Source organism: Mustelus asterias, chromosome 6 (assembly GCF_964213995.1).
Source record: "Mustelus asterias chromosome 6, sMusAst1.hap1.1, whole genome shotgun sequence".
NCBI lineage: Eukaryota > Metazoa > Chordata > Chondrichthyes > Carcharhiniformes > Triakidae > Mustelus > Mustelus asterias.
The window spans coordinates 55,369,620-55,383,679 of NC_135806.1; the positions used below are offsets into that span (position 1 = coordinate 55,369,620).

The 14,060-nt window shown below is 39.9% G+C and overlaps 1 protein-coding gene across 2 annotated transcripts in view; it reads left to right on the forward strand.

Annotated features, from left to right (window-relative positions):
• Positions 1–13,724, forward strand: part of isoc1 (isochorismatase domain containing 1) — a 29,871-nt gene extending 16,147 nt beyond the window's left edge. For both annotated transcript variants that reach the window (XM_078215387.1, XM_078215386.1), the window contains 3 exons: positions 1,977–2,180; positions 5,587–5,703; positions 13,182–13,724. In XM_078215387.1, coding sequence (XP_078071513.1) covers positions 1,977–2,180; positions 5,587–5,703; positions 13,182–13,328 — 468 coding nt within the window. In that variant the 3' untranslated portion in view covers positions 13,329–13,724. The remainder of the gene's footprint in view (positions 1–1,976; positions 2,181–5,586; positions 5,704–13,181) is intronic.
• Positions 13,725–14,060: the final 336 nt, after the last annotated feature.

Below are 14,060 nucleotides of genomic sequence, written 5' to 3' on the forward strand. Positions count from 1 at the left end.
AATCTCAAACAAACCATTGTCCGCAGCAAACTACCCAGCCTTCAGGAGAACAGTGACCACAACACCACACAACCCTGCCACAGCAACTTCTGCAAGACGTGCTGGATCATCGACATGGATGCCATTATCTCACATGAGACCACCATCCACCAGGTACATGGTACATACTCTTGCAACTCGGCCAACGTTGTCTACTTGATATGCTGCAGGAAAGGATGTCCCGAGGCATGGTATATTGGGGAGACCATGCAGACACTACAACGGATGAATGAACACTGCTCGACAATCACCAGGCAAGAGTGTTCTCTTCCTGTTGGGGAACACTTCAGCGGTCACGGGCATTCGGCCCTGATCTTCAGGTAAGCGTTCTCCAAGGCGGCCTTCACGACACACGACAACACAGTCACTGAGCAGAGACTGATAGCCAAGTTCCGCACACATGAGGACGGCCTCAACCGGGATTTTGGGTTCATGTCACACTATCTGTACTTGCCTGGGCTTGCAAAATCTCACTAACTGTCCCGGCTGGAGACAATACACATCTTTTTAACCTGTGCTTAACCCTCTCTCCTCTCACATTGTCTGTACCTTTAAGACTTGATTACCTGTAAAGACTCACATTCCAACCATTATTTTGTAAATTGAGTTTGTGTCTTTATATGCCCTGTTTGTGAACCGAACTCCCGCTCACCTGATGAAGGAACAACGCTCCGAAAGCTAATGGCTTTTGCTACCAAATAAACCTGTTGGACTTTAACCTGGTGTTGTGAGACTTCTTACTGTCTTCATATCCTGTAGCAGCACTCGACAAAAGCTCATGCACTGGATATTTCCTTGGGAATTTCCCCTTATAACCTTGGCAGAGGATTGGCAGAAACCAAGTTTTATGCATTTGTTATGGCGGTGGAGTGGGAAACGTTCAGAGCAAATTCCCACTGGTAATAATGCAGCTGGAATACCAGTTATTCCTGTCGGTAGTGATACAAATCTTTTCAGAGACTGTGTGCTCCATAGTGGCATTATTTCCATAATGGATTCTTTATAAGAATCACATTTGGAGTTGCTAGATTCTTCTTTGAAATTTCATTTGCACCGTATTTATTCAAAGTGCAAGAATTCTTAAATCATTATGCAGTAGACTTTAGTAGCCACAATATGGTGAGAACACAATGCAGTGAGAACCACATAATCCAAGAATATTATGTGCCGTGCCCTATGATAGACGGGACTAAGTAGCTAAAGATATTTAGAGGACAAGAAGACCCACAAGATATACAGAAACCTTTGGAGGTGGCTGGGATTTAATGGAGTACAAAAGCAAGAAAGTTATGTGAAGCCTTTATAAATTACTGCATAGGTCTCATAAGCAATGTTCCAAAAAGGTTTATCAGCAGTCATTATAAAATTAGTACACCTTTAAAAACGCAGTTTCTCCTTGTACAACAAATTATAATTTTTAAAGGTTTTTCCAGCAAGATTTAATACTGTTAAAGGGCAAGTTCTCGTCAATTCAGTGAATTTTAGTTGATTGCTGCTTAGGATTACTTCAACAGTGCATCCTATGGAGAAGCATGGAATCATTGACAGCAATTTCTGAATTGTTCTGTTGGTATCAAATGATGGTGAGCAACGCCAGTTTCACTGACGTTACTACCCCAAAATCCAGGTTAATGTTAGAACTCAAATGACCAAGAATCAAAACTAATGTGATTAATGACACATTCCTCATGCTGTGGACTTGGGCATTAATAGATCTTTAACATTGATGCTTAATTGTTCTGTTTCGCATATAGAAGTCTGCATAGAGTTTCTATATTTTTGATGATGCCAACAGTGCTCCTTCACATTTTTAAGATCTGTTTAGGTGTCTCCAGCAATGTGTCATGTATGGCATTGTTATTAAATTGTATTGAAAGATTTTTGTGCTATCTACTTGTGTGTATGTATATTTAATATTATTTTGAACACCCTTTCAGCTTCAGGGTGCCCACATTTTGGGAATTCCTGTTATTGTCACCGAACAATATCCAAAAGGACTCGGGAGTACTGTAGCAGAAATAGACGTGACAACAGCAAAAATGGTTGTACCGAAAACTAAATTTTCAATGGTTGTGCCAGAGGTGGAAAATGCTCTTAATGAGATGCCGGGGGTGCAAAGTGTTGTGTTGTTTGGAGTGGAGGTATGTAGCCATCTGGTTTTATGTGTATTTATTTTACCCTTTTATTTGCCACATATTTTCTTTGTGCCAAGATCCTTTTCTAATTTCTTTTTTGAAATAAGCATCTTAGCCTCTGTTATGTTTAGTTTGGTCTAGATGAGATTAAAACCATGGGGTCTATTGAATTACAAAAAAACAGCCCGTGGTTCAGAGTATGTTTGTGTTTTCATCCTTTTTTAAATTTAAAACCATCCCTTGCCTTTTAATGTTTCTTTGTGTCATATATAACATTTTCTTATCAAGAGCAGCAAATAACCTGTTTCCCAGACTCCAGTCAATATTATGTTTCTGGGGTTGGGGGGGGGGCGTTCAAGTCAAAAATTAATCCATCTGCTTCCCTCAACATACAGAATAAGATTGTTTGCTCTCCCTCACCAACAGTCAAAAAAAAAAACAAATTGTAGCGCTGCCCCAGCTGAATTCAGCTTGCCAAAGGAGGATTAAAAATCAAATCTGGGGCTCCCCTGCATTCAGTCCTACACTACATAGCCACCCGGGCCATTCGACCATGGAGAAATTGATCATGTTGAAACCTAAACAGTTGAGGGACATGCATCAGATGGTCTTTATTTGCTGATGTGCTTATTAGCAAAATTATCTGATCATTAAGTTGGGTGAGCCAACTTTCCAGAGGTTGGCCATATTTCCTGTGTTTGTTCCGTTTTGTTTTCTTTGCCCACTCCTGGTATTAAGCCTAATTCTGACATCCTGTGATATGATTTCAGTTTACCTTTTGTTTGTTGGGTTTCCGCGTTCATTGGCCAAAGGCCAAATTTGTCTTTATATCATGAAACTCCTGGATTTTACTTGTATTTTGAGAATGGGATTCCATGATTTTTATCCATTTTTCTGAAAAAACTGGTTTGGTGCAGCATCAGTTCATTTTGTTGTATAATTTAGTGTCAGTTATGTATCACTGCAGACGAAAAGAAAGCTAGGCCCAGCTCACAAACATTTACATTTCCTTTCTCATCTCTCGAACCTTCTCCATGCTGCAACTCCCCAATAGCACTGTTGATGTATCTACATTACATGGACTGCAGCAAATCAAGAAGACAGTTCATTTCCACCTTCTCATGGGCAATAAATGCTGGTCTGGCAGAGATGCCCACATACTGTGATTGAATATATTTTTTAAAAAGACTCAGCTTGTCCATGAGATTCAGCTGTAGCCTCCTTGACATACATTTTAGCTAGACTGCTGACCAGTCAACTTCATTGCTGACCCCCATGCTAGCTGACATTGTAACTGGGTCCCTATTATTATTACTGTCCCTGTGGCTTTCAAATAATTGTCATCACTCCTCCTGCTTTTACAAAAAAAACTTAAAACCTCTGTTTTGGCAAACTACTGCCACAATTTGAACTTTCCACTCCTCTCACATTCACGTTCAAATGAATAAATCCATGTTGCTCTCCTTTGCAATTCAATTTTTCCATGTCACAGCAATCCCAGTTAAAGTTACAAATGACATTTTCTGGGACTCCATCCATCCTTCCTTGACACCTACCTGACCTTTGATAAAGTTTGCCGTCCTATCCTCTTCCAACAACTTATTTCCATTATCTAGCTCAGTAACCCTTTTTACTCATGAAAAATTGAATCCAGCCATTGCCGTTGCTTGCGTCCACTCGAATCTATCTTTCCAGTCATATCCAGAGCATCTTCATTAATGGTGTCACTTTCTGCCCCCGGACCATTACTTCTGGAATTCACAACAGATCTGCTCTTGGCCTTCAGCTCCTCTTCACCTACATGCAGCAGCTCCTTGATGATATCCATCAGCAGACATGGGGTCAACTTGCATAGGTACACTAATTTCACCCAACTCCCTCACTCCCATCAGGAAAATAGTGATGACATGAAAATATCAGGGAAATTCAAGAAATTTGAATATTTTCTCTTAGTTTTATATTTTAAAAACTGTGGGAAAATGTAAGTGGCTTAAGGCAGGAATAGCTTGGCTATGTTAATAGAACTAGTGCCTTTGAGATGTAGACGAATTTATCAACACTGCAAACAGATGCTTACCTCGGGCAAGTTGATAATACTGGGGAACAGAAAATGAAGGAATTTGAATAAGGGGTTAAAGATTCAAAGGAAGGGACAAGGTGTGAAGAAAGGGTCATAAAGTGAATGCACTATGCATTACAGTCAAAACTAGACTCAATAAATGAAGGTAATTAAATATGACTTTGAAGAAGTTAGCTCATATAGGGGAAGTTCAAAGGGAAGACTGTATATATGGAGATGAATAAACCTATGCAGGGAAGCTGGTTATTCGATTTCAGCGAACAGCAGGAATAACTGTTTAAGACCCAGGAAGCAGTGCCTGTGAAGAAAGCCTGTCTTGAAAAGCCAATTGTTTGTTCTACCTCAGAAGCAAGTCCAGAGAGAGGTGACTGCCTGGTGTGGTAACTGTTACTGGATTTTTATAGATTTTAAAATCTATAAATTGTTGTGAAACATTTGGGGGAGTATTAGTTCTGAAGGTAGTGAAGTAAAAATTGTTTGGAACTGTGTAAACTTAGTGATGCTGTGTATAGCCATTGTATTAGTTAAGTGTATTTGTGGTATACTTTATTGTTTATTTTAATGTGTAATAAACATTTATTTAAAATCATCACAAAATGTCTGGGACTTAATCCTCTGGATTTCAAAGTCATATTATGCCAAATTTCAAAAGTAAGTTGAGAGCAATTGTTTCAAGTTTCCCTTCTGGGATTTGGGCGAATTTGACGTTTGCTATCAACTGTGTCCTTAATGTTCCACCCAGTCTCTCAGGTGCTCCATTGCCTCAGTGTTATCAAATGACTTGTGATATCCAACATTGGATCGTTAACCATTGAGAAGAAGAAAGGCTGTGTTTGGAGCCCATGCTATAGATTCAGCACACTCCCCACTAATTGCACCCCCTCCCTGGTTAAACACCTTGGGTTGTACTAGGCTGTTTACAGACTTAGTGCCTTATGGACTTCAAGCTGAATCTTTGAATTCACTTGCCCATCCCTAATGTCTGCCTTGGTAACATCTATCTCCACCCTGTCTCAGCTCACTTGTCACTGAAACCTCATCCATGCCTTTGTTTGCTCCTGACTCGACCATTTCAGTGCTTTTCTGGCCAGCTTCCCATCTTTCATCCTCTGTTAACTTTATCCCTTTATTCTGCCCTATATCCATCATCCCAAACTTTGCTGATTTACATTGGCTTCTGGAACCCCACAACCTCAAATTTAACATTCTCATTCTTTTGTTTAAATCCTTCCATTGGTCCTCCATCCCTTTTTTATAATCTGCAATTTCTCTATAAAATTTTAGATTTACTGATGCGTAAATTGTTACTAATTCCCTTTTTTTCCATCATAGACTCACGTCTGCATACAACAGACTGCCCTGGATCTGATTGGAAGAGGCCTTGAAGTCCATATTATAGCTGATGCAACTTCTTCAAGAAGTATGATGGACCGAATGTTTGCTTTGGAGGTAAGATTTTTTTTTTTAAATGTTTAAAACATCGAGTTTAGAGGGATCTTTATTCTCAGAACCACTTTCAGACTTGAGCAATAGTAGCTGCCAGTTGCGAGACGATGCATTCCCTACTCCTCCTCGCTAGAACCTCCATGTCACTGTGCACCTGCAGATCATAGGTCATGAAGAGATGGCAACAATCCAATCTTGAAAGTTAGTTCTTACCTTGTGTCTCATTTAGGCAAATTCATCAGAAATTCTGCCCACTGATGTTCCATGCATACAGCCAATCCTAAAAGGCAGAAGTTGCAGTTTTTCTTACTGGACTCTGCTGTAGATCGTAGATGAAAATGGCTGTTAGTTGCTGTGTGTAGATTCTGCATGCCAGCCCTTGGTACATCGCTCCTGCATTTGCTGCGTCCCTCCTTACTTGCCGCTCGTTGAAAGTTTCAAGATGGATCACCTAATGTGTCCATCAGCGTCTTGTGCTCAGATAATATTCTACTCTTGAAAGCTAAACCACAGAGATCTGGGGCTAAAATTCAATAAGGTTCGTTAGCAAGCGTGGAGATTATATACCCTATGTCTGGTTGAGGTGATGCAGGTAGTATTGAAACTTTATGGTATGTTGGGCTGTGCAGCCCAGAGCTGTATGTGCTCCTGAATGGCTGTGTGATCAACAGGTGGCTCAGATACATGTATGGCTACCATCAGTCAAAGCTAGCCTGTACTTCATAAAGGTTTGACAGAAACTGTCTCCAAAAGTGTTTCAAAGAAGAAATAAAACCAGAGTGCTTCTACATTCTCTATTTTTAAAAATTATTTTATGCGATCTGGACATCACTGGCAAGGCCAGCATTTGTTGCCCATTTTTGTAATTGTTCCTGAAATGAGTGACTCACTTTCAGAGAGCATTTTAAGATTCAACCACATTGCTGTGGGGCTAGATCCACATGTAGGCCTAGATCCACATGTAGGCCAGACCAGGTAAGAATGGCAGATTTTCTTCCCTAAAGGACATGAGTGAACCAGATGGGTTTGCAAAACAATCGACAGTGATTTCACAGTTTCTAGCAGTAGAGGCCAGGAGGTGGCAAGGAGGAGAGAGGTCATGTTTCTGCAAGGGGCTTTGAGGTCCCAAGGCGCTCACTCTGAAGGGAATGGGAGAAGAGTCATGGAGGTCAGTGGACCGCACTGCAACTGGCCTGAAGTCAGCCTCCGTTTTCATCATTCAAGTCTTGGGTGGCACTGACATCCGTGGTGTAGAGAGCTGCGTTTTGTGATACTGGTTTTCCTGACCTTGTTAGATGGAAAGGGTTGCAACTTTAACCTTCTCACAATGGGTTTCCTGCTTCTTTTCCATCATGTGATTCTACCTCTATCCACCCATACTCTTCAGCTCACTATTCATGCTACCCCTCTGTTCAGTGCCTAAACCTTCTAGGGTGGATGAGTTTGAGCTGATGAGTGTAAAAGGGTTTCTGGTGTACTCTTACTACTCGTGAGATTTGCTTCCAGTTGAGTACCAGAAAATGTCAGTTTTGGAAGCCTGAGAAGATCCTGCAAAGAAATAAAAAGGAGAGTGCTAAAACAAGGAACTGAAAATGACTTCTTTGACTGCAATAGACATTTGATATGGCATAGCTTCTCCTGATAATGTTAGATTACAGTGTCCCAAAATAAGTAATGGCATGCAAACTCTGCACTGGGATTCATCTACCTGGTTCACCATCTCCATTCAGGTTTTGGCCACAGTAATGGCCTATTTCTCAAAATGTGGAGATGCCGGCGTTGGACTGGGGTAAACACAGTAAGAAGTTTAACAACACCAGGTTAAAGTCCAACAGGTTTATTTGGTAGCAAAAGCCACACAAGCTTTCGGAGCTCTAAGCCCCTTCTTCAGGTGAGTGAAGCACTTCTCAAAAACAGTGAGGGCCTTGATCAAAATTTCTCACCTCTTATTTCCAAGACCTCTCTGTGATTTCACAATGCTTTCTCTACAAGGTGAAACAGGAATGATGCTTATTGCAGAATGTACACTGTTAGTTAAGTGTTGCCAGAGGCCTGCTCTTTCCAATATGCATCACCTAGATTGCCCTGGACCACCTTGTATATGCCATCTTTGCATTGTTGTGCATCTCTATCCACTTTGGATCAATGTGAAAATGACATAAGTTTGAGCACTGTTTAAAACTGATCTGTCTTCAATTATATTGTATTTCTAATTTATAGTTTGATTTTGATTTGATTTATTATTGTCACATGTATTAGTATACAGCAAAAATTGTTTCTTGTGCACTATACAGACAAAGCATACCATTCATAGAGAAGGAAACAAGAGAGTGCAGAATGTAGTGTTACAGTCATAGCTAGGGTATAGAGAAAGATCAACTTAATGCAAGGTAGGTCCATTCAAACGTCTGATGGTAGCAGGGAAGAAGCTGTTCTTGAGTCGGTTGGTATGTGACCTCAGACTTTTGTATCCCTTTCCCGACGGAAGAAGGTGGAAGCTTTTATAGTTTCTTGCGGTCTTGGGCAGATCAGGAGCCATACCAAGCTGTGATACAACCAGAAACAGTGCTTTCTATGGTGCATCTGTAATCATTCTTTCTGGTTGTATTACGCATTAACATTACAACTCCATTTTCATACATATATTGATGATGTATTTCATAACGAAGCCAGGATTGGATAGTAAGATTGGATTGTGGTTCTTGCATATTGCATACACGAGGATTTATGGGTTTGGATTTTCTTTAACGATTCCATCCCAAATCAGGGGAGACCAACTGCCAGATTCTGCCTTTTTCTCCCCCACCGGTGACAACAAAAAAGCCACTGGTGGTCATTTACCTATGCGCTGCCTTTAAATGAACATGGGGAGGGAGAATCCTGCAAGTTGTCTAGTTTGCCGTCTTGCCACCTCTGATGCAGTCAACACCCAGTGATCAGTGAGGTAGTGGTAGTCTTTGGCTAGTGGTGGCAAGCCCATATTTTACACACAAACAGTTAAGTTAGGTGCAGGAGTAGGCCACTTGGTCCCTCGAATCTGCTCCGCCATTCAAGTAGATCATAGCTCATCTTATTGTAACCTAAACCCCACATTGCAGCCTACCCCGATAACCTTTCACCCCTTGTTAATCAAGAATTTAGCTTTGCTTTAAAAATATCAAAAGACTCCGTTTCCACTGCGTTTTCAGGAAGAGAGTTCCAAAGGATCACGACCCTCTGAAAGAAAAAAAAATCTCATCTGTCTTAAATGAGAAATCTCATATTTTTAAACAGTGACCCCTAGTTCTAGATTCTCTGACAAAAATAAAACATCCGCTTTACGTCCAGCTTGTCAAGACTCCTCAGAATCTTAAAGGTTTTGATCAAGTTGCCGCTTACTCTTCTAAACTCTAGTAGATACAAACCCAGCCTATCCAACCTTTCCTCCTAAGACAACCCGCCCACATTAGTCTAAACCTTCTCTGGACTGCTAATGCATCTGCATCTTTTCTTAAATTAGGAGACTAATACTGTACACAATACTCCAGATGTGGTCTCAACAGTGCCCTGTACGAGTGAAGTATAATGTCCCTACTTTTGTAATCACAATAAACAATAACATTCTAATGTCTTTCCTAATTACTTACTGTGCCTGTATACTAATCTGTTGTAATTCATTCATTAGGACACTGCGATCCCGCTGAACCTCAACTCTGCAATACCACATCATTTAGAGAGCTTTTTCATTTTTCCTGCCAAAATGGAGACTTTCACATGTTCCCACATTACACTCCATTTGCCAGATCTTTGCCCATTCACTTAATCTATGTCCCTTTGTTGCCACCTTATGTTCTCTTCACAACATACTTTCCTACCTATCTTTGTGTCATCAAAAAATTAGCAAATATAGCTCCAGTCCTTTCACCCAAGTAATATATATAAATTGTAAAAGTTGAGGTCCTACTACTGATCCCTGTGGCATCACCAATCCTATCCTGTCAACCAGAAAAAGACCCATTTATGCCAACACTCTGTTTCCAATCTTCAATCTATGCCAATGCTAACCCCCCCACACCATAAGGTTTTATTTTCCAGAATTTTGATGTGGCACCTTATTGAATGCTTTTTGGAAAACTAAGTACAGTACATTCACTGGTTCTTCTTTATCCACAGCCCATGTGCCTCCCCCAAAGAGCTCCAGTTAGTTGGTTTAACATGATTTTGTTTGAAGGGAGAGGGCCTGGTAGAGATTTTCCTTCCCTCCCTCCATACTGGCCTCTTTCCAGTCCAGGCTTCTGTTAAATACAATCATTCACCATCTTTGGAATACATTTAGAACCCCATCACCACATTTACTTTTTCACAAGTAAAGGGATTCATCCTGATGGTTGAGATCTTGCCAAGCACCCAGTCTGTATATTGTGAATGATCCACAAAGATAAAACTGGTCTATAGTCACAAAGTTCAGGCAGTGGGTGAAAGTACAAAGCTCCTTGTTTGCATTCATAAAATTTCAGCCCATAATTTATCCTGTCCTTTATTCTTTTTGTTCATATTCAGGCATAGTAAAAAAAATATGTCCAGCGTTGAAGTATTTTCCTGAACTCGAGCTCCCAGTGAATAGCCTCATCCACAATGTATGTGTCAGAAATTCAGGCAGACGGCTATCTGGCCATTAATTTTAAATGGTTGGAACGGTGTGCAGTAGACCGTGCCGAGTTGATTAAGTCTGAAAATTTACCTTCTCATCTCAGTATTGTATTTACTGGAGGGAATCAGAAATGGATAAAAAGAGGAGGCCCCTTTCCTTCTGTTATAACTCTATCACACTCGTTCCGAAGTTAAATACTCAATGGTTTGAATGCTAACTTGTTTATCATACCATTTCTTGCTGGAGCATTTAAAACTATAGTTGTATCAATAAAGTCAAATATAAATTTCCTTTGGAGAAAATCGTTGTTAGATTATACCTGCACCGACAGGATTGTGCTGAAAGTTTGAAAACCTCTTTGCCAAAAGATATTAACTGATGCAATAAATGCTGAATCCTTCTCAGTAGCTCTTCCCAGCTGAAGAACAAAAATAATGTAGGGTTAAAAAAATGTTTGATATCTAAATAAAGCAATCTTGCTAAGATTTGTTCAAACCTCTCGGGCAACAGTGATTTCCAGACACACACTTATGATTCAGCAATTGATTTCTGTGTGTTGATTTACCCCTTGCATACCTGCTGCTGATATATCTGACTTAATGCTTTATAATATTTTAATAATTTATCATTATGCTCATCTAAATTTCTTTGATTCCCTGACTCATTAATCTCAAGATATTTAATAATTAATACTTCAGGAAGAAACTGAATTCCTGTTATAAAGGCAAAAGTGAAGGGCTACATGCCAGAGATGACAGCACTTGTTTGTATTAATATTTATAGCGTCAGTGAGGCTGGTTATTTTAGCTAGCTGTATAATTAGTTGTTTAATGAATACTGCTCTTACTGCTGTAACCGCTCTCATCTTTCTTTTAAATTCCTCCTAATGTAATTTTGAAGATGGCAATGAATTTGCAGCACAAACAGGTCATTTGGCTGTTCAGATGCTCGTATGTCACACACGTCTCTTCTCATTCCATCTACATCACCTTGGCCTTTCAGCATATCTTACTGTTCTCTTTTTCTCATGTACTCATGCAGTTTACTTTTGAATACATCTAAATTGTTTGCCTCAACTACTACTTGTGGTACTAAGTTCACATTTTAACCCGTGCTTGAGTGAAGTATCTCTTTATTTCCCCAGTAGTTTCATTGGTAACTATCTTATATTCATGGACACTGATTTTGTATTTTTCCACAGTTGGTGACATTCCCTCTACTTCCATTCTGTTGGACTCATTCATCACTTTAAAAGTTTGTGTCAGATCAACACTGAAGTGTTACTGGAGAAATGCCCCAAACTGTTCAATCTTTCCCAATAGCTAGAATCTCCCCATTCTGATACTATCCTTTAAATGTTTTTATATCTTTTCATTGTTCTATGGGACAGATGTAGGCGCAAAGACCAGAATTGTGTGCAGTACTCGAAGTGTGGCCTGACCAGGGTCTTGTACAAGATGTTTGACATACCTCATTGCTTTTGAATTCTATACAACTAGAAATAAATCCCAATGTTTTATTAGCATTTTTAATTGTTTTACTGCCTTGCGATGCTATGTCTAATGATTTGTTCACCTGTAACTCAAGATGTTTTTACTCCTCTGCATCAGTAAAGTTCTTATTTTCAAATGTGTAGATGATATTTCTATTTTCCCTCTCAAATTGAATAACCTCACATCTTTCTGTTAAATTAATTTGTCATTTTTGGGCAGCACAATGGCAGTGAATAGCACTGCAGCCTTAGAGCCAGGGACCCGGATTCGTTTCCTGGCTTGGGTCACTGTGTGGAGTTTGCACGTTCTCCCCGTGTCTGCATGGATTTCCTCCGGCTGCTCCGGTTTCCTCCCACACTCCAAAGATGGCAGGTTAGGTGGATTGGCCATGCTAAATTGCCCTTTAATGTCCCAAGATGTGTAGGTTACGGGAATTAGCGGGGTAAATACTTAGTTACAGGAACAGGTCTGGATAGGATTTCCCTGTAGTGTCAGGGAGATTATGTGGGGTTACGAGGATAGGGCCTGGGTGTAGGATTGTTATCAGTGCAGACTCGATGGGCTGATTGGCCTCCTTCTGCACTGTAGGGATTCTATGATTTAACTGCCAAATCTGAAAGTTCTCTAATGTTGTCTTCATATACAAAATCTTTCAAACAAAACTATTTTACGTAGCATGAGAATTAACAACTGGACAGGGTCAATGAAAATTGATTTACCAACAGTGTCTTCTGGTACTTTAATTTTTTCATGCTTGAATCTGTTAAATAATCAGTTGTAAATCTACTGTCACCAGAAACAAAGGTAGGCCTCATCTACCCAGTTTCTTGATTTGTGTCCTTTCCTTGTCAACATTAGGTGTACAGACGTTAGGTAACAGTAATCTGTTATTGACAGAAAGCTGGAAATTTGGTGACTGAAAACTGATGCCTGATTGAATAAATGTCATGAGTGGTACATTGAGCCACCCAGGACTGGAAAATTCTAAATCCAGTCCTTGAATTGTGCAGGGCATGTAATTCAAGCCTTGGCACTGACTTGGCTGCCAAAGTTGAAATCAGAATTTCTTGTTGAGGAAGGAGGAGATTCATGTTTCAGCACTATCAATGACCGAGGGTGAATAGGATCAGGCATGGCTTTGAGTCTCAGGCTTGCATAGTCTAGGTTCACACATGAAGCAAAACTGTGCTTTGGTGGGGCCTTGGTGGCTGGAATCTGTTGAAACTGTACCTTAGCAAAATTTACTATATTCGGTAAACGAGAGGAGAAAATTGACGAGAGGGAGAGGAATCAAAACTATTTTCCTTTTGCAAATTGACACCACTGAGTTGTGTTTGAATATTTTATTTTTTTCACAGCGTCTAGCCCGTGCCGGGATTATAATTACTACCAGTGAAGCTGTGCTCCTGCAACTAGTTGCTGATAAGGATCATCCTCATTTCAAGGAAGTTCAAAACCTCATTAAAGCAAGTGCACCAGAATCTGGGCTGCTTTCCAAAGTCTAAACAAATAAAGGGAACAAAAAGCATCCAGTCGTGTTGACTGACAAAGTAGTCATCTGAAAGAACTGGAGCCGCATTAAGTTCTGGCATCACAGAAGAACATCAAGCATAAGTGCTTAAAATGGTTCAGGTACTAGTATGGTCTTTTTGTAGTCATCTTTGCTGTCTGTCTGTCTGTCTGTTGTTGCAGGTTTTAAATACTACAGATACTATGTGTAACTATGTGTAATGGAGCGGTATTTCTGGAAGCGTTAACAGATGCCTATTTATTAAAGTGAAAGATAATTGTATTGCAACCCCTGGAGTAGGATGGTTTGATTACTTGTGCACTTTGTAAATGCAACTACGTTATTCTGTGGAATCACTTTTGTAAATCATTGCATTCAATTAAACTGCTTTAAAATATAGTGTGTGTGCATCTTTATATAAAAATTAAATTTTTTGATATGATTTGGAGGAAGCCAAACTAGTAGCAATTATTAGCCTAAAGTCCAAGGGCCTAGTATAAATTGCAATTGAATCCAGTCATCAGACTTTTGAATGGACCTACCTTATATTAAGCTGATCTTTCTCTTCACCCTATCTGTAACTGCAACACTATATCCTGCAATCTCACCTTTCCTTCTCCCTTATGTACTCTATGAATGGTATGTTTTGTTTGTCTAGTACACGAAACAATACTTACTGTATCCCGATACATGTGACAATAATCCAAATCAAGTAAAGTATGTAGGG